Source organism: Cyprinodon tularosa, unplaced genomic scaffold, assembly GCF_016077235.1.
Source record: "Cyprinodon tularosa strain WSP-4 unplaced genomic scaffold, ASM1607723v1 ctg562, whole genome shotgun sequence".
NCBI classification, from domain to species: Eukaryota; Metazoa; Chordata; class Actinopteri; order Cyprinodontiformes; family Cyprinodontidae; genus Cyprinodon; species Cyprinodon tularosa.
This window is the reverse complement of record NW_024039299.1, coordinates 173,441-194,918: the sequence shown is the minus strand read 5'-3', so window position 1 is coordinate 194,918 and position 21,478 is coordinate 173,441. Positions and strand designations below refer to the sequence as shown.

The window sequence follows — 21,478 nt, the reverse complement described above, 5'->3', positions numbered from 1 at the left end:
CAGAGGTTGGTTTCTAACTGTAGATCCAGATGTTTCAGAGGTTGGTTCTAACTGCAGATCCAGATGTTTCAGAGGTTGGTTTCTAACTGTAGATCCAGATGTTTCAGAGGTTGGTTTCTAACTGTATATCCAGATGTTTTAGAGGTTGGTTTCTAACTGTATATCCAGATGTTTCAGAGGTTGGTTCTAACTGTAGATCCAGATGTTTCAGAGGTTGGTTTCTAACTGTAGATCCAGATGTTTCAGAGGTTGGTTTCTAACTGTATATCCAGATGTTTCAGAGGTTGGTTTCTAACTGTATATCCAGATGTTTCAGAGGTTGGTTTCTAACTGTATATCCAGATGTTTCAGAGGTTGGTTTCTAACTGTAGATCCAGATGTTTTAGAGGTTGGTTTCTAACTGTATATCCAGATGTTTTAGAGGTTGGTTTCTAACTGTATATCCAGATGTTTTAGAGGTTGGTTTCTAACTGTATATCCAGATGTTTCAGAGGTTGGTTTCTAACTGTAGATCCAGATGTTTTAGAGGTTGGTTTCTAACTGTATATCCAGATGTTTTAGAGGTTGGTTTCTAACTGTAGATCCAGATGTTTCAGAGGTTGGTTTCTAACTGTAGATCCAGATGTTTCAGAGGTTGGTTTCTAACTGTAGATCCAGATGTTTTAGAGGTTGGTTCTAACTGTAGATCCAGATGTTTCAGAGGTTGGTTTCTAACTGTAGATCCAGATGTTTTAGAGGTTGGTTCTAACTGTAGATCCAGATGTTTCAGAGGTTGGTTTCTAACTGTAGATCCAGATGTTTCAGAGGTTGGTTTCTAACTGTAGATCCAGATGTTTCAGAGGTTGGTTCCGTTGCCGGCCCTCTGCAGCCCACATCTCAGCTGTTTCCTCACACCTAACGACCCTCCATGCTGCTCTATTTTTAGCACGGAGGCGGCTGCTGGTGATGAGGGAGGCCGGGGCGGCGGAGGCGCTGCTGTTGTCACGGGGAGCAACGGCTGAGGAGGAGGTGTGGCGCCGCCGGTGTTGATAGGGAGCGGAGTGCGTGTTCCTGAGCCTCACCTCAGGCTCTGGAGGTGTTGGGTGAAGATGAAGTGGCTTCTGGACGTCTGCCCGCCCACGGCGGCGCCATGCTGACAGGCTGCGGCGTGATGCTCCGACACACTCTCTAATTCCTCAATCCAAACGCCGCGTGTTTTCATCTCCCAGACGGGTCCGCCTGACTTCATCACTTCCTGCCTGATGTTCGAGCATCAGGAGGCGTTAGAAACAGCTGGTGACAGGAAGAACGTCCTGATCCAATCAGCTCTGCAGGGCGGCTGGCCTTTACATGGAGACCAGCAGAGCTCCTTCATCAGGGAGCTTCTGCTCCTCCACCTGAACACGTCTCCTCCGCTTTCTCCTCCTTTCTCCTCCCGTCCCGCTGAGAGGAGATTTCCCATTCATCAAGCGGCGCCGTTTCCTCTGCAGCTTAGAAACCACGCTGTTTAAGTTATGTCTGCTCATCGCTCGTCTCCCTGCTGCTTTATAAAGCAGCTGCTGGTTCAGCGCTGGTTTAACACCAGCTCCTGTTTACAGTCATTACACATAAAACCCACTAACAACCAAAAAACTCTAGAAAAATTAATGCTGGAGGCAGAATTCAGCCTTTAATTCAATTCTATTCAGTTTATTTCTATAGCGCCAATTCAGATCAACAGAGATCAAAGTCCAGTGGATTGTTTTTCATTTTCTATTTTTGGAATGACTCTGACCTGGATGACTATCTTCACCAGCGTATAGCCGCCATTGTTCCAGGCAGAGAAAGGATAGAGTAGCTCCGCCCACCGCGCATCAGACCCACTTTACCACCGCGCAGCCAGAGCAGCAAAGATGCTTCAGCTGCCTCTGCTGCAGGCGGTCTGAACGTAGCATTAAACTTTGCATGTAAACCCGATGCTTTGACGCTCAGAAGGCGCCCGGTGTGAACGCAGCATTAGCTCCATGCATGGTGGATTCTGTGATTTTTCTGTTCAGGCGTCAAAAGAAAGTGTCCTGAAAGGTTTTTAAAGTGTGTTGATGTCCAATTAATATCTTATCCTCTTTGCATCTTTTATAAAACTCATATCAAAGTATAACATGACAATAAAGTCAGAATTTTGACTTTAATCTGATAGCTAACAATATTACCATCCAGCCGTAGCCATGTCTGTTTTAGAAACTAGCTCCTTGGTTTTAATCACCTTCTGCTCTTCAAATTTATTAAATTAATTAATCAAACAGCTTCAGCAGGGACAGAAAAATCACCTAATTCCATCATTTTCCACCAATGTGTTCCTGTGCCTCCCAAACTACTCACATCTCTGCCTTAATGGGGCCCATCTACATTAAGATCTACAATTCTCAGATTAAAGTCAGAATTCTGAGATTAAAGTCAGAATTCTGAGATTAAAGTCAGAATTCTGAGATTAAAGTCAGAATTCTGAGAAATATTCAGAAATCTAAGAATAAAGTGAGAATTCTGAGATTAAAGTCAGAAATCTAAGATTAAAGTTCGAACGCTGAGATTAAAGTCAGAATTCTGAGATTAAAGTTAGAATTCTGAGATTAAAGTCAGAAATCTAAGATTAAAGTTAGAATTCTGAGATTAAAGTCAGAAATCTAAGATTAAAGTTAGAACTCTGAGATTAAAGTCAGAATTCTGAGATTAAAGTCAGAAATATAAGATTAAAGTTAGAACTCTAAGATTAAAGTCAGACTTCTGAGATTAAAGTTAGAATTCTGAGATTAAAGTCAGAAATCTAAGATTAAAGTTAGAACTCTGAGATTAAAGTCAGAATTCTGAGATTAAAGTTAGAATTCTGAGATTAAAGTCAGAAATCTAAGATTAAAGTTAGAATTCTGAGATTAAAGTCAGAAATCTAAGATTAAAGTCAGAATTCTGAGATTAAAGTCAGAATTCTGAGATCAAAGTTAGAACTCTGAGATTAAAGTCAGAATTCTGAGATTAAAGTTAGAATTCTGAGATTAAAGTCAGAAATCTAACATTAAAGTTAGAACTCTGAGATTAAAGTCAGAATTCTGAGATTAAAGTCAGAAATCTAAGATTAAAGTTCGAACTCTGAGATTAAAGTCAGAATTCTGAGATTAAAGTTAGAATTCTGAGATTAAAGTCAGAATTCTGAGATTAAAGTTAGAATTCTGAGATTAAAGTCAGAAATCTAAGATTAAAGTTAGAACTCTGAGATTAAAGTCAGAATTCTGAGATTAAAGTTAGAATTCTGAGATTAAAGTCAGAAATCTAAGATTAAAGTTAGAATTCTGAGATTAAAGTCAGAAATCTAAGATTAAAGTCAGAATTCTGAGATTAAAGTCAGAATTCTGAGATTAAAGTCAGAATTCTGAGATTAAAGTTAGAACTCTGAGATTAAAGTCAGAATTCTGAGATTAAAGTTAGAACTCTGAGATTAAAGTTAGAACTCTGAGATTAAAGTCAGAATTCTGAGATTAAAGTTAGAATTCTGAGATTAAAGTCAGAATTCTGAGATTAAAGTTAGAATTCTGAGATTAAAGTCAGAAATCTAAGATTAAAGTCAGAATTCTGAGATTAAAGTCAGAAATCTAAGATTAAAGTTAGAACTCTGAGATTAAAGTCAGAATTCTGAGATTAAAGTCAGAAATATAAGATTAAAGTTAGAACTCTAAGATTAAAGTCAGACTTCTGAGATTAAAGTTAGAATTCTGAGATTAAAGTCAGAAATCTAAGATTAAAGTTAGAACTCTGAGATTAAAGTCAGAATTCTGAGATTAAAGTTAGAATTCTGAGATTAAAGTCAGAAATCTAAGATTAAAGTCAGAAATCTAAGATTAAAGTTAGAATTCTGAGATTAAAGTCAGAAATCTAAGATTAAAGTTAGAATCATGAGATTAAAGTCAGAAATCTAAGATTAAAGTCAGAATTCTGAGATTAAAGTCAGAAATCTAAGATTAAAGTCAGAAATCTAAGATTAAAGTCAGAATTCTGAGATTAAAGTTAGAATTCTGAGATTAAAGTCAGAAATCTAAGATTAAAGTTAGAACTCTGAGATTAAAGTCAGAATTCTGAGATTAAAGTTAGAACTCTGAGATTAAAGTCAGAATTCTGAGATTAAAGTTAGAACTCTGAGATTAAAGTCAGAAATCTAAGATTAAAGTTAGAACTCTGAGATTAAAGTCAGAATTCTGAGATTAAAGTTAGAATTCAGAGATTAAAGTCAGAATTCTGAGATAAAAGTCAGAATTCTGAGATAAAAGTCAGAATTCTGAGATTAAAGTTAGAATTCTGAGATTAAAGTCAGAATTCTTAGATTAAAGTCAGAATTCTGAGATTAAAGTCAGAAATCTAAGATTAAAGTTAGAACTCTAAGATTAAAGTCAGAATTCTGAGATTAAAGTCAGAATTCTGAGATTAAAGTTAAAACTCTGAGATTAAAGTCAGAATTCTGAGATTAAAGTTAGAACTCTGAGATTAAAGTCAGAATTCTGAGATTAAAGTCAGAAATCTAAGATTAAAGTTAGAATTCTGAGATTAAAGTCAGAAATCTAAGATTAAAGTTAGAATCCTGAGATTAAAGTCAGAAATCTAAGATTAAAGTCAGAATTCTGAGATTAAAGTCAGAAATCTAAGATTAAAGTCAGAAATCTAAGATTAAAGTCAGAAATCTAAGATTAAAGTCAGAATTCTGAGATTAAAGTTAGAATTCTGAGATTAAAGTCAGAAATCTAAGATTAAAGTTAGAACTCTGAGATTAAAGTCAGAATTCTGAGATTAAAGTTAGAACTCTGAGATTAAAGTCAGAATTCTGAGATTAAAGTTAGAACTCTGAGATTAAAGTCAGAAATCTAAGATTAAAGTTAGAATTCTGAGATTAAAGTCAGAAATCTAAGATTAAAGTCAGAATTCTGAGATTAAAGTCAGAATTCTGAGATTAAAGTCAGAATTCTGAGATTAAAGTTAGAACTCTGAGATTAAAGTCAGAATTCTGAGATTAAAGTTAGAACTCTGAGATTAAAGTTAGAACTCTGAGATTAAAGTCAGAATTCTGAGATTAAAGTTAGAATTCTGAGATTAAAGTCAGAAATCTAAGATTAAAGTTAGAATTCTGAGATTAAAGTCAGAAATCTAAGATTAAAGTCAGAATTCTGAGATTAAAGTCAGAATTCTGAGATTAAAGTCAGAATTCTGAGATTAAAGTTAGAACTCTGAGATTAAAGTCAGAATTCTGAGATTAAAGTTAGAACTCTGAGATTAAAGTTAGAACTCTGAGATTAAAGTCAGAATTCTGAGATTAAAGTTAGAATTCTGAGATTAAAGTCAGAAATCTAAGATTAAAGTTAGAATTCTGAGATTAAAGTCAGAAATCTAAGATTAAAGTTAGAACTCTGAGATTAAAGTCAGAATTCTGAGATTAAAGTCAGAAATATAAGATTAAAGTTAGAACTCTAAGATTAAAGTCAGACTTCTGAGATTAAAGTTAGAATTCTGAGATTAAAGTCAGAAATCTAAGATTAAAGTTAGAACTCTGAGATTAAAGTCAGAATTCTGAGATTAAAGTTAGAATTCTGAGATTAAAGTCAGAAATCTAAGATTAAAGTCAGAAATCTAAGATTAAAGTTAGAATTCTGAGATTAAAGTCAGAAATCTAAGATTAAAGTTAGAATCATGAGATTAAAGTCAGAAATCTAAGATTAAAGTCAGAATTCTGAGATTAAAGTCAGAAATCTAAGATTAAAGTCAGAAATCTAAGATTAAAGTCAGAATTCTGAGATTAAAGTTAGAATTCTGAGATTAAAGTCAGAGATCTAAGATTAAAGTTAGAACTCTGAGATTAAAGTCAGAATTCTGAGATTAAAGTTAGAACTCTGAGATTAAAGTCAGAATTCTGAGATTAAAGTTAGAACTCTGAGATTAAAGTCAGAAATCTAAGATTAAAGTTAGAACTCTGAGATTAAAGTCAGAATTCTGAGATTAAAGTTAGAATTCAGAGATTAAAGTCAGAATTCTGAGATAAAAGTCAGAATTCTGAGATAAAAGTCAGAATTCTGAGATTAAAGTTAGAATTCTGAGATTAAAGTCAGAATTCTGAGATTAAAGTCAGAATTCTGAGATTAAAGTCAGAAATCTAAGATTAAAGTTAGAACTCTAAGATTAAAGTCAGAATTCTGAGATTAAAGTCAGAATTCTGAGATTAAAGTTAAAACTCTGAGATTAAAGTCAGAATTCTGAGATTAAAGTTAGAACTCTGAGATTAAAGTCAGAATTCTGAGGTTAAAGTCAGAAATCTAAGATTAAAGTTAGAATTCTGAGATTAAAGTCAGAAATCTAAGATTAAAGTTAGAATCCTGAGATTAAAGTCAGAAATCTAAGATTAAAGTCAGAATTCTGAGATTAAAGTCAGAAATCTAAGATTAAAGTCAGAAATCTAAGATTAAAGTCAGAAATCTAAGATTAAAGTCAGAATTCTGAGATTAAAGTTAGAATTCTGAGATTAAAGTCAGAAATCTAAGATTAAAGTTAGAACTCTGAGATTAAAGTCAGAATTCTGAGATTAAAGTTAGAACTCTGAGATTAAAGTCAGAATTCTGAGAAAAAAGTCAGGATTCTGAGATTAAAGTCAGAAATCTAAGATTAAAGTTAGAACTCTGAGATTAAAGTCAGAATTCTGAGATTAAAGTTAGAATTCAGAGATTAAAGTCAGAATTCTGAGATAAAAGTCAGAATTCTGAGATAAAAGTCAGAATTCTGAGATTAAAGTTAGAATTCTGAGATTAAAGTCAGAAATCTAAGATTAAAGTTAGAACTCTGAGATTAAAGTCAGAATTCTGAGATTAAAGTTAGAACTCTGAGATTAAAGTCAGAATTCTTAGATAAAAGTCAGAATTCTGAGATAAAAGTCAGAATTCTGAGATAAAAGTCAGAATTCTGAGATAAAAGTCAGAATTCTGAGATTAAAGTTAGAATTCAGAGATTAAAGTCAGAATTCTGACTTTTTCCCCATATTAAACTGAAATAATATTTAAAAATCATAACTTTTTTTTATTTTTTCAGTGGCCCTTATCCTCTTCTGTATGATTTTGTTTACTCTAATAATGAATTTGCTTTAATCTCTCTAGTTCATTTTCTTTGTTTTATTTGTCTCTGTCGATGCTGAAGCTGGGGGGAAACTGGCCGTAGCAGAATAGGTGGAAATATCCCAGTGGGAGGAAGAAGGCTCCTATGGAGGAGGTGGGAGGTGTAATAAGATTCGCGGTACGGTGGCCTGGAAGGGCCACAGCATCAGGCTATCACTGGCTGATAATTAGCCTCCGGCTGTGCCGTGTGTGGATCGGTAAGCGTGTTATCTCCCCAGCCGGAGCTCCGCCAACAGGTTGGGGCTGGGCTTTGGGCCGCTCTCCCCCCCTCCCAGCATGTTCCCTCTGCAAAATTACAATAATTATGATTCATTTATAGCCGTGATTGACGGCCGATCCGGGTTCCTCCACCAAACACGGCAGGTGAGGGTGATATTTAACCTGCTCTGCTGCTGCTGACACTTTGGAAACTTCCCACTCCCCCATTATGACATTATTAGAGTGGGCTCTCCTGTGTGGGGGGGCGCTAATGGCGCATTCATTTGCTGTATTGAAAGTGGCAGGAATCAGAGGGAAGCAGGACTCTTCATCTTTATTTAGCTCTAATGAGACATCAGCTGAAGTCTTCGCACCGAGGCGCTAAAAGGAGAAGTTTTTAACCTTGAAATGTTCAAATTTAGCTGCAACTCGCCATGCGAAGAGAAAAAAGCTTCGGTTTCCCCGAATTTCCACCAAAGATATGTTTTAATCCACCATGACTGAGAGCTGCAAAATGACAGAAAATGACTTTAAATTCAAGGTAATTCTTTACGTCTTTGTGTGTAATAGCTCCAACATCTGCTCCATTTGGAGCCTTTTCTCTCTGCACTTATTTTTCTTTCCAAGGCATTTAGAGAAATGATTCGTTCTCTGCAATTTTATGTCGTAGGAAAAAGACAAAATGAAAAACATTGAGAATTTAACCAAAACAACATAAAACAGCCGGTCAGAGACTTCAGATGAGTTTCCTGATCTATGGGTGCCATGTTTAATCTTTGAGCTTCCATTGGTTTTATTTCCATTTTGTGTTATTCTAGTTATTCTATTTTGTTATTTTTGATTGTATTTCAGTTCTTAGATATTTCTTGTTTGCGCTCCTTCCCCCAGCTCCCTTCTAGCCTGCTCTGTTCACACCTGCTCCCAATCTGCTAATCAGCCTGATCTTTGTTCCTCTCCCATATATTCTCCTCCTGTTCAGTCACTGTTGCTGGTTTGTGGTCATTTCTTTGCTCTCTTGTTGTGAGGATTCCTGGTTCTCAGGTTTTGTTCTTGGATTTTTGCTTCTGTTGCGCTTTTTTATTATTAAATCTTCAAGGAACCACTTCAGCTTCAGTGTCTGCATTTGGATCCTGTTAATCCTCCACCCAACCGTGACAATAAGAACTTTATCTGGTAAATGTTTACAGCCCTTTAAAAGATTTGAAATATTCCAAAGAAGGGTGTTGAAGCAAATGAAAATCACTTTATGATTATTTAAGCTGTAAATCAGCTTAAATAATCATTGGAGAAAACATGTTAAAAGCAAAAAGCAGGTACAGTTTTAAAGGAAAAGTCCTTTAAAGGTACACTATGCAACCGGTGTTGATTTTCCAGCGAGGCTCCCCCCAGAGGGCGAAAGTAAAAGTGCACTGTCGTAAATTAGCTCAGCTGTTCTCCTGGTTTCTCCGTCAAGCCAGACGCGGTTGTTTTGAGCTTAGCAGACAGGCGAACACAACGAATCACCATGTCTACTGCGGTAAGGGACTATTTTGTTCCGATTTTCGAGTTTGAAAATTCTCGCTAGTTCCGCTATGATAACTGCACAAATATCGCCACTGCGCTAGCAACGAGCACGCCTTTCTGAAATGATTCCATCCTGTTCAATAAATGATCAGTGTTTTTAATTCAGAGTCATTTTCATGTGAATGTGCTTTACTGGAGGCATCCATGTTTGTCAAAGAACACTACTGCCACCTACTGGTTAGTGACATTGTCACGGTGCGGTATCAGCTGTTGATCAAGTCCCAGTGCTGTATCTGGTGTTTGTCACAACGCGCTATTATCCAAGTCATCTTGAAAACATTCTTCTTCCAAATGTTGGCTACATATTACGGGTTTTTTCTCTGGCCAGAAGTTCGATGGCAAATCCTCCCTCTTCAAGTTGGCGATCCAACGACCAACCCGTCCGTGGAGGATCAGGAATCAGAAAGGTGGAATAACTCTTTGTTTCACTTTTACCCGATGTATTCCAGCATCCAGCTGCCATGCACGTGGGCATTGTCAGTTTCACTATAGCTCTGGTGAATTTCAATGGTGAAGTCCTCTGGAAATCTTCAATAATTGTTGTTGATTGCAGATGTGTCTAGTAGTTCCCATTGATTTAGCTTGTAAAGCGGGGAGAATGGCGCTAGGCTTACCGCACCGTGACGTCACTGCTGGAAGATGGCAGGAGGGAGGGGCTACTATATTTGGGCAAAAATGGCCGCTCCCAGACTCAGTGATTCCGCTAAATTCATTTCATCCCTGTGAATGTATTAGTTTCAGGTATAAATAATGATCCATTCATTATTCCTTGCTGACCGGACTTTTCCTTTAAAGCTCTTCCACGCATCATTTATAAGTAGCGTTTACACTGCCCCCTGCAGGGCGGAGGAGGGAATTGCAGGATCCAAAAGAAATAACTAAATTGTAATTTTCATTAGTAATTATTTATTTATTATACGTTAATAAAGTTTTATTTGTCGAGTGAGAGAATGTAGTAGTTGCTGCCCTGCACTTCATCAAAAGGACATAAAAACTGTTTTTGCGGCTCTTAGCTGTAAAGGAGCGCACACACCTCCAAATTGTGTGACTGTTTCTTTTGCAACTGAAGTGAAATCACTGAGTGTCCGTCTTTGCGTTATGAGATCAGTCTGTGTGAAGCTGTCCTTCCTTAACCTCCTCACTTTGTTCAGCCTGTTCATCATGTGCACCATCCTGACCAACTGCTGCTTCATGGCCATGTCGGAACCCGCAAACTGGGCCAAGTACCTGGAGTAAGTACGACCCGGGAACATTCCTGCAAACACACACGCCGCCGGGGGGAAGGTTTAATCAGAGCCGATGTCGGAGCTCCGCTCAGCGTGACTCGGCCGATCTGAGCCGCCCGACACTCCAAGGCGGCTCAGAGGTGAATCGTGTGCAACAGAAATGTCAAGCTTCAAATGTCAAAACCAAACAGACCTTTTTAGATGAAACTCCTCATTTCACATGTCTGAACCCATCAAGTCTGACTCCCTGTGCCTTCCAGGCCACCGTCCCTGCATGCAGGAAGTAAGAGGTGGAAGTGTTTAACAGCTGCTGACCCTTTTCCACCCAGAAAGACTCGGATCCTCAGGTCTTTATGATCCGGTTTGATAACCTTAACCTATGCGAATTAAAGCAATAGTTTATATTTATATGACAGAAAGGCATCGAGGGATAGTTTTCAGGTGGAACCACTATTTGAAATGTGCAAAAAGTGCATTTTTTTCACTCATCAAAGGGAATCTAATCAGAAAAATATGCTGATTTCCATTATTGGAGACTTTCTGCATGAGGCAAAGCCTTTGCTCCTCAGATTTAGCCGTTAGTTTATTGAAATTTACCAATAATTTCACCAAATTAAATAGAAATAAAGAATAACAGAGCAGCTTATGTAAAGCATGCTGGTTACATCACCTGAAATGGCCAAACAATGACCTCTGACCCCTCCTTGGAAAGGTCTGAGTCTCTAGTTTCCAATGACGGTGGCCATTAGGGGGCGGGGCTAAATATTAACACCTGCTGCTGCATTAATCCCGCAGAGTCACACATGTCAGGTGCAATTTTAAATCTCATTTGTTTACAAAGCTATAAAACAAAAAGTATTTGTGGAAAAAATAATTGTCTTAGAAATTTAAGAACCCCGTTTGAAAGGAGGATGAAACACCATGTGACTGTCAGCTGGGCCCTGAACCAGGCCCAGCTAAAAACTTAACTAATAGTTGGGAAACAGGCCTACAGTCTGATTGATGCCGCCCGTCACTCCCACTGGCTCTGGGTCGCCATGGTAACCAGGCCATAACCCCAACTGGACCTCAGCTTTCTGTCCATTAGGGGGCGGGGCTAAAAATGAATACCTGCTGTTGCATTACTCCGGTGGAATCACACCTGTCAGGTGAAATTTTTAATCTAATGTTATTAGTTGACACAGCTATATATAAAAAATAAAATAATAATAATAATTTTGAAAAATGTTTTAGAAATTTAAGAACCCCGTTTGAAAGGTGTGTGGATGAAACACCATGTGACTGAGTTTTGGCCATTTTTTATAAATAGATAAACATGAGCTGGTCCCTGGACCGGACCCGCAGGGCTTAAGGGGTTAAATCCTAAAATTAAAGCAGGTTTATTTAATCAATCTGTAAATAAAACCTTTACTTTATAAACGAGCCTCGGATTCGACGTCTGACAGGAAATGAAACAATCCGCTGCCTTCAGGCGGGAAGCGGCTCGAACTCTGGATCCTTCGGTTCGTTCGTTCCTGGTGACGAAATGAATAAGTGAAGGATGTTTGTCAGAGGCGTTCATTAACGTTTTATTCATCCGCTCTGCTCTCCCGCTCAGGTACACCTTCACAGGTATCTACACCTTCGAGTCGCTCATTAAGATCCTGGCCAGAGGGTTCTGCGTGGGCCCCTTCACCTTCCTGAGGGACCCCTGGAACTGGCTGGACTTCAGCGTCATCGTCATGGCGTGAGTCAATCAAAGCTCACCTACGGTTTTCTCTCTCTCTCCACGTCCGGTTGGGTTTGACTCGGATCGACCAGAACATTAGGATCAGCTGCACCTCTCCCCGGTTTAGGCAGGGCTTAGAGATGAGCTGTCTGAAGGTTTACAGGACTGCGCTAAAGTTTTCACACCCCTGAAACGTTTCCAGACTAAAACTGAAACCTGCTTCGTTTGGATTTAATGTGACGGACGGACAGAGAGGAACCCAAAGTCACAGTGTGACAAAGTATTCCCGCCCCTTTACTCTGATACCTTTCATTAAATCCTCAGTAATCTGACCGATGTTTTCACTTTTAAAAACATTTATTGGTTTAAATTACAGTTATTTATCATTTTAAATGTAGTTTTAAATCATTTAATGGTGCATTTTGTAATTTATTGGTTTATTTACTGCAATATTTGGACCAATATAAGTAATAGTTAGAACTCAGGGATGACATCACAGTGATTTTGTGATTTCACAATCACAAATCCGGAAAGGTTCTACTACTAAAACCCGTCTTTGGACCTCATGTGAAAATGGAGAGACGATGGACCACCTGCAGACCCATGGAGGTCCACCTGGATAGGCTGAAGGTGACTCTGGAGGAGCTGCACAGGTCCAGATCTGACCAGATGACGGAGCGCGGTCGATAAAGGAAGAACCACGTCGAGGAAAACAAACATCCAGCTGAGAGATCTAGAGAAGAAGACGATCGGATCTGCAGCCGGAGGAGGTTCTGCAGAACCTCAGTGCTGCTCCTCCATGTTTCCGTCTGTCACATTAACTCCAGTTTGCTCTCTGAGGGTTTTAATAAATGTGAAAAAATTCGAGGATCTATTAAAAAACAAACTCTAACATTAATTTTTATTAATATAAATTCAAATATTTGCTCTCAAATCTTTTAATTTGTAATTAGATATAAAACATTCTATTTCTGTCATTCTAATTCATTATTTTCATGCAGTAGTTCTGATCTGTGGATCTGAGAACAAATAAAATCTGTCAACATCTAAAGGTCAAGCAGACCAGAGCAGAAGGACCCAGTATTCAGGAAAGACAGACAGACAGATTACTTTAAAAGTGTTTATTATAAATCGGACGGACTGCGGATCTGCAGCAGCAGCGGCTAGGGCATCCGACGCTGGAAACACTGCGAAAAGGAAACTCAGGTTAGTGACCGCCATGATCTGACGATGATTATGAACGTGTGAGTCACTAACCTGGTTTACCGGCTCAGTCTGAGCCCAGAGGAAAGGGTAGGATCCAGTCGGTGAGCAGCCAACAAGATGCGATGGCGTCCAGAGTCTCCCAGATGCTGCAGCCTCGGAGAACAAGCAGGAGTCTGAAGACGGGTCGGGCAAACGGATCAGAACAGGAACAGGCAGGATCAGTGGCTGAAAGGCAGACCAGGAAATCAGAAACACTAAGGCCCGCTCTCCGCACTGGTTAGAGAGAATAATCTGCCACTGATGACTGGGAGCAAGCAGCTTAAATAGAGGCAGGAGCAGGTGAGCAGTGATGAGAAACCAGGCGGAATGGACAGGTGAATTTATTTAGCCTGTCATCAGCGCCGAGATCATGAAAATCAGCTTTTCAGAAACGAAAAGAAAAATAAATATAATCAGAAATAAAATATCTATTAATGAGATATATTCATTTTATTATTTAGAGCAAAAACAATCTATAGATAAGTAACATTTTCTTAAATTAAGTGTATTTAGCCTTGATTAGAGCAGGTAAATAAGATGATTTGCAAATGGAACGAGTATTTTAAATGCACTTTCAATAAGAAAATTAAATTATTTTTACCTTATTTTAAATCTACATTGTCTTCTTCAATTGGTAAAGTGTCGCACTAGAAATAAATTACTTATTTAGATTTACATTTTTGCAGTGAAGACATTTAAATGCACATAATGAAAATATTTTTCCTCCATTGTAGAAAAAAAACAGCTGAATATGTTTCCCCGCTCTAATATTTAAAATAAACAGTCTTCTACTTTGTTTTGCAGAAAAGAAAATTAAAAAAATTAAATCTAATTGAATAATTTTTTTCTTGAATTGAGGAGTGAAGTGATTTGCCAATAGAATAAGACAATTTAGAATAAGAAATAAGAAAATAAACATCAGCAGTCTGTTTATTTTACTAGTATAATATCTAATTATCTTATTTTAAGGCTAAACATTCTCCTTGCATTGACAGATCATCTTATTAATCCTGTCAAATTAAGGGTAAATACAGTTATTTTCAGAATGTTTTTAAAACTCTTTTGAAGATAATTTTTGCAGTGCATATGTCAGTGAGTAAAGATCACCCCGGTGAGCGCAGCAGGAAGAGATTTCTGCTGAGCTTTTATTGTGAGCGGAGCTGAAAGCTGCTGGTCTGAGGAGCTGAGAGCAGCAGAGCGGCGCTCCGACGTGACGTGAAGCTGTTGTCCTCCTGATGGGATTAATGTGGAGGAATTAAAGGGAAAAGCTGCTCTGCAGCTTCGCCTCTCGCCGCTCCGTAAGCCCACAAGTTTCACGCCGTCGGTCAGTTTTCAAAGCTTCTGCAAAGTCAGGACAAACTGCAGAACTCCACGTCTGAGTCGGTTTGGATCATGGAGCGAAGCGGCGTCAGGCTGCAGACCTCACAGGCTCCCCTCCTCCCCGGTGACGGTTCTGCTCTCTGATTGGCTGACGGCTCGACCCGGTCACTGAGCCGAGAAGACAGACGAACAGAAGGAAAGAATGGATGCCGGATCTGGAGGCCCGGCTCAGGGGTTCCCTCATGGCGTGTGGATGAAACACCATGTGACTGTCAGCTGGGCCCTGAACCGGACCCGCCGGGGTTAAGGGGTTAAAACTACACTAATAGTTGGAAAACAGGCCCACAGCCTGATTGATTCTGCCCATCACTCCCACTGGCTCTGGGTCGCCATGGTAACCAGGTCATAACCCCAACTGGACCTCAGTTTTCCGTCATCAGCTCCGACTCAGGTGTTTCACGCTTTGATTTCCCGTTTCTCGTCTTTAAATCGTAAACTTCATGGCCTCCAAACATCCAGTCGGGCGAACCTGCTGCTGTGGAATCGGTCCCCCGTCACTAAAGGGTCCTGATGTTGCTGGTTTGACCTGCAGGTTCCTGTAAACAGCTCCGCCTGCCATCGTTTCCCTGCGTCGTAATTAAATCAGCGCAGCGGTCCAACCTGCTGAAATACGAGCCATGATGGAGAACCATTAGCAGCTCGGGGATCAAATGACCGGCTTTAGGGCCACCGCGGCCTGGCGCCTGGTTTGGTTCGATCAAAGGCTCGCCGCCCGGCCTTCATGATGTCATCGCCTGATTCAGCCAGCTGGGACACAAACGCTCACTGTTTGAACTTTATCATCTTATTGCAAAGATGGAGACAAAGCAGTGGAAGAATAAACAGGATGAATCCCAGTCGGCTCTTTGTGGCTTTATAAACGCAGATAAATAAAACAACAAAAGCCTTTTGATAAAATCACTTAGCATCAAAACGTCACAACATGCTAAAAGCCACCATCAAATGTCTTTTATTTTATTCAAACAACCTAATTTTTATAAATAATGCTTTGTTTAATTTAACAATATACATGGTTACATTCAAACATTTGTTTCGTTTTTTATTTCTAAAAACGTTTTTAACTCTTAGTTCAGATTTAAGGCTAAATTTTTAAGCTGTTAAAATAGTTTAGCAGGCTTAAATATAAACCTGGTATTAAGATTAAAACTTTACTGGATGTTTCAAGACAAAGTCTCTAAAATATAACTTTAAATCCAAGACAAGGTCTTACGCTGAAATTATAAAACCAAGTAAAGTATAAATCTGTGTTTTATGGTATTAAGTTTGAAGGATATAAAACCGACCGTCTAAATATTAGCATTTTAAATCATTTGGTTGCTTTTTATGAGTTTTGCTAACTGATTACGTATTTTTTCTTTCTTCCCGTTTATAATGCGGAAAATGTAGTAATTTTAGCAAGATTATTACGCGTAAAGCTGATGATGTATTTATTTTGTTCCTGTTAATCTTTTATTTTTTCCCTATGTTGCTATTTAATGTGAAAAGTTAGCTGTTATTATCAGCAGCAGGTATGGAGTCAGAGAAACGGGTCAAAATGTTTAAATACTTTGAAATCTGAATTGAAACTGAAAAAAGTTGATATTTAATGTCAAATTTTTACCTCATAATGTGAGAAAACTTAATAAGAATTGAATCTAAATTCAGTTTAGTCTTTTAATTACACTTTTTCTTCTTTTCTTTTTTTTGTTTCAAATTGCTTTTCCAGTTTCAGGATTTTTTTTTTTTACACTTTCAAATCAGTTTTTTTTACCTTTAGATTTTGACCCCAATCTGACGGGTTTGGGCGGGGAAACGTGATTGACAGCACTGGAGTTTTAGACATTAGGCAATTTTGTAAACACATAGTGTATAAAAAATGAAATTTCATTTTCTTAAAGCAAGAAAGTGCAGCAGTGATCAAATTTCCCTTTCCATGTTGCATTCATGGACTGTGGGAACTCCCATTACTTTCCCAAGTAGTTGGATACCCACAGTCCATGAATGCAGCATGGAATGGGACATCTCCCCAGCGCTGCAGCAAGCTGTCAATCTAATTCCCCCGCCCTCAGATTAGGCTCAAAATCTGAATGTGAAAAAAATTTTTTTGAAAGTGTAAAAAAAAAATAAATTCCTCAACCTGAAAAAAGAATTTGAAAAAAATAAAAATAAACGGAAAGAGAGGGATTGGGATCTGAAAATATAAAATCGAAAACTGCAATAAAGAAAAGAAATGAAACTTATTTTTTCAGTTTCAACTAAGACCTAATTAGTTTCCAAACATTTTGACATCTTTCTGACTCCATAAAAGGGCCCTAAAATCCCACCGAAGCTCCTGATGTTGGATTTTAGTTTTTAATTCGATGCTGATTGATCTCTGATTCATCTGGACTTAGTTTTATAAAGCTTTGGACTTTATCTCATCCTTTATCATTATCATAAGTTCTTGTCATGATAGGAATTTGGATTCATCCTCACAGCTACGAAATTATATTAATAATGTTTGAAACTTTAAAAATGGCTGAATTTTCCTAAGTTTCTTTATGAAACTGACTAAAGAAGATTATATAAAATGGTTTTGTTTCTCTAGAGCAAATTTGTAATTGATGGGCTGAGTTTACTACATTTTGCAGTTACTGCCATTGATTTACCTTTAAAAAAATGCCGCAAGAAAGTATTTTTAGATAATTATTTTTATTGTAAATTATGAATCTATCCTGATCAGAATAGAATCACTAATAACTTCTATTTTCTAGAGTGATTTACCCAGAATTACAGATAATTCTTACAAGTGGTGTTAATTCTCTAATGTCAGGCTTTTGTTCCATAATCCCCAACTAGTGAGCCATGTCGTTGACCAAGGAGTTATAACCTTTATTAGTAAAATTTTGTTACCAATGCTTATTTCAGGATCATGTTAATCCTTCTAGTGGGGAAAAAAGTATTCAACCATTTGCTCCAGTAAAATAAATGAAAATGGATGGATTTCACTCAGTCGGCGCTTTATTTTATCTTTGCATAGCGAGAACAGTTATTGGACGGTAATCAGTCCTGTTCTGATTTGGGCAGCGTTTGTTCCCCCTTACTGACAATGATGGGAATTAGAGTCAAAACAAATGAAAATTATAGTTAAATTTTAAATTACAAAACAAATTGGTTAAACAATAAGATGTTACAAATAAACCTTCAGATGTTACTAAAACACCCTCACTCAGGGGAATTGTTTGGCCTTGCAGCTGAAACAGACTGAGTGAAAATATAGTGAGTAAACAGCATAAATTAATGTATAAAATAAGACAAACTACATTAAACTACACGTTATAACTGTTATATCTTAGTCTTAAAGCTATTGGAAAGCAAAACCAGCTCATGTAGTACGGAGGATAAAAAGTGCCAATATTAAATAAATAAATACAGCATTAAATAAATAATTAAATGTGTCAATAATTAATTAAATGTGGAATTAAATAAATAAATGTCATTCATTAATTAAAACCACGTCACTAATATAAAGTGCCACCATTAAATAAATAAATACAGCGATAAACAATTAATTAAATGTGTAATTCAATGTGGAATTAAATATATAAATGTGTCATTAATTTAATAAAATATGTCTTCATTTTATTAAAAAAAGTATATATAATTATTTCAGTGTGCATTTCATTATTTCATGGTCCTGTGTCGCAGTGCATCGAAACCATTAAAAGAATCTGTCAAACTCACCCATCAAAGTTAGGGGGCGGTTCTCTAACACCTGATTGGTCACCCTGCACATTAAGGCCAAGCAAATCGATTACAGAGACTCGATTCGCATTAACCCCGCCCCCTAACTTTGATGGGTGAGTTTGCCAGATTCTTTTAATGGTTTCGATGCACTGCGACACAGGACCATGAAATAATTAAACTATTTAACTAATTATTATCTTTATATTAGTGACGTGGTTTTAATTAATGAATGACACATTTATTTAATTCCACATTTAATTAATTATTAACACATTTAATTATTTATTTAATGCTGTATTTATTTATTTAATTTTGGCACTTTTTATCCTCCATAATGTAGACCCCCCGCCATGTTTAAAGAGGCCGTTATCATCCTGATGAAGCCGATTAAATCGTGGCCGTGGACTTTTACTCACAGAAATGTAAATTATCAAAGACATGTTCAGACTTTTTTTTATCTTTGTCTTCTTTTGTTGTTTGTTGAAAACCACCACACTGCCCCCTGCAGGATGTTAACAGAGTTTATCAAAGTAGGAAACCTGCAGGCGCTGCGAACGTTTAGAGTGCTGAGAGCCCTGAAAACTATCTCAGTCATCCCAGGTAAGGCCTCACCACCACCAGGGGGCGACAGGGGGCAGCTTAAAAGCACTGAAGAGCAAATTAGTGGTGAATGTCTTCTGCTGTCTGTTCCGTGTCTGCCAGTGTCCTGCAGCACCAGCCCACCTCTCCGCCCTATCGGAGGTCTCAGGTGGAATCACCTGACCTGTCTTAAAGGAACAGTACAGAAGGGAAAATCCGATATGGTTCAGCTGAGCGCCGGTCATTAGCTGGAGAATCAAGAAAGTTACGCACCGCTAGCTGGTCAGCTAATAGTTCACTGCAGCCATTAAAGATATACGATAAACTTGGCTATGCCATGATCACTAGATAAAAGAGGAATGTTTGTCGTTGCAACGATTAAATGTTAAAACAGATGCTCTTTTTCTACTCTGATGATTTTTTAACCGCCATTTATCAAACAGATTTGTTTTCTTTTACATTCTTATAGATCTACATAACTTTTTCCAACTCATTAATTTATTTATTCCCAATTACCAGTTAAGATTTAAAGTAGAATAATTAAAATTCCCTAAAATGTTAACTATTTTTTGGCTAATTGACCCTTTTAGCTAACTGTTAGCCAACAGTAACTAACAGACGGATGAGCTACGTATCTGCTAAGATTAGCAAAAAACTTTTAAAACTAAGTAGAAATGAAATGCCAACAATTACAGAAAGATAAAGTGTCGACTGCATATTTTAGTCTTTAACGGTAATGATACCAATTTGTGGTTAGCTTGCATTGGGCTAACTAATTTAACATTAGGCTAACTTTAGTATTTTATCAGCATTATTCAGTTTAAAGTAGACGTGAATGACAAAGTTTTTCATTTTTTAATCCTTTGTAGCTAACCTCGTTTTAAGCAGGAAGTCATGTCCTTTACATAATTTCTGGTGCTAGCATGCTAGCTTTCAATTCTGTTTTCCTATTTCTATAGCGCCAATTCACAACATGTCATCTCAGGTCACTTTCCAGTTCACCAGATCATCCAGTCAGATTGATTCAAAGTTTTCTATCTAAGGAAAACCAGCTGATTGCAGCGACTCATTGACTCTTCAGCAATCCCTCACACTAAGCATGCTTGTAGCGACAGTGGAGAGGAAAAACTCCCTTTTAACAGGAAGAAACTTCAAACCCCAAAACCAAAACTTTCAGAATTGATAAAAATTTTGTTATAAGATTTTCCCACATTATAGTGAACTACATATGAATAAACAAAAAAAAGTTCCATATTTCAGGCTAATTCTGTTAGCCAGTCGCTAGTAGCTGAGTACTGCTGCTACTTCTATAGAAACAGTGGGAACTGTGAACCTATTGGCCCGCGGGGAACTCTTCTCCATGTGTGAAGCTTTCATATCTGATTTCACCTTCTGCATAGCAGCTTAGGAGGCCGGGCTGTAGCCGTCTCTCTGCAGCTCTTCCTGTCACTACCTGGATGTCCATCTCTCTTACTGTCCTTCTGTCTCGGCTCCTTGTGGTCACATCCTTCTGTGTGTGTCTGTTTTTGTGCTTCTGTCTCCCGCCTTGTTGCAGATATGTGACTGAGTTTGTGGACCTGGGTAATGTCTCAGCCTTAAGGACGTTCAGGGTGCTGCGAGCGCTCAAAACCATCTCTGTCATCCCAGGTGAGAAACCCGACGGAGGAAAGAGGAAGCACCGCCCTCCCGTGACCCGAGCGAGAAACATGTGGCTGTTTCATATCTCACGCTGTATACTTCCTACTGAACCTGATCATTTCTGAATGATGTCAGAGGAAGTATGCAGAGACTGCACCACAGCCCTGTTGGCTTCGGTTGTGAGTGGACAGCAGAGGCCACGCAGACACGCTTTAATGCTAATGGCTATCAGTTAGCGAGCCGAAGGAACAAGAGGAAGAATCTTTATCCAAGATCAGTTCTAAACAAATAAGCTGAAGATTTAATTGATCACAGGGAATCTGATATTTCTTTGGTTTAAACGTTAATATTCCCGATCTTTAATGTTTCTGAGCCACTGAGGCCAATTTATGCTTAACACGTCTACTCTCTGCTCAGAATTTTTTATTTTCCAGTGTTTTATTATCATTCCTCTGTCACAAGTGCAAAGCAATGAAATTAACTCTCTTGATTTAACTCATTTCGTTGGGGAGCAGTGGGCTGCCATTGTGTGGCGCCTGGTTAAGGGTCTTGCTCAGAGACCAAGCTCTATGCCCTAACCACTAGGCCACCATTCCCCAAAGCAGGCATTAGCGTGAAGGGTCTTGCCTGTTTGCAGGAAAGGTGACTTAGCACTTGAGCTAGCCAGCCGCTACCTCTGCATTTAACCCATCCCTCTGGGGAGCATTGGGCAGCCATTGTTCGGAGCTCGGGAAGCAATCAGGGATTATGGGTAACTCAGAACCTCAGGATTACAATTGCTGACATTGCATTTTCAACATTTTATATTCTGTGCGGCTTTTCCCTGCTTTACCTGATACTCTAGTCAACTGTAGGTGGCGGTATGGGCAACCGGGCGCAAGCTAACTACATCACACTACATCACTCTACTTCTGCTTGGTGTAGGTACCAGATCTGCTCGGGGCCCCTTCTTATGACATCATCATACGGCAACTCCACTCGGACAAACTGTTAAGGATCAAATCTCTTTTGGAGTCTCAACATATTCCCTATATTTGCTATTATTTTATGTTTTTAGACAAAACAGTTGTTCTACTTGTAGAAAACGA

The 21,478-nt window shown here is 38.1% G+C and overlaps 1 protein-coding gene across 1 annotated transcript in view; it reads left to right on the top strand.

The window, feature by feature from the left end:
* scn5lab (sodium channel, voltage gated, type V-like, alpha b) overlaps positions 1–21,478 on the top strand; it is a 257,645-nt gene that overhangs the window by 73,594 nt on the left and 162,573 nt on the right. Inside the window, exons 5-7 of the mRNA XM_038305734.1 lie at positions 10,052–10,141; positions 11,733–11,861; positions 20,308–20,399. Coding sequence (XP_038161662.1) covers positions 10,052–10,141; positions 11,733–11,861; positions 20,308–20,399 — 311 coding nt within the window. The remainder of the gene's footprint in view (positions 1–10,051; positions 10,142–11,732; positions 11,862–20,307; positions 20,400–21,478) is intronic.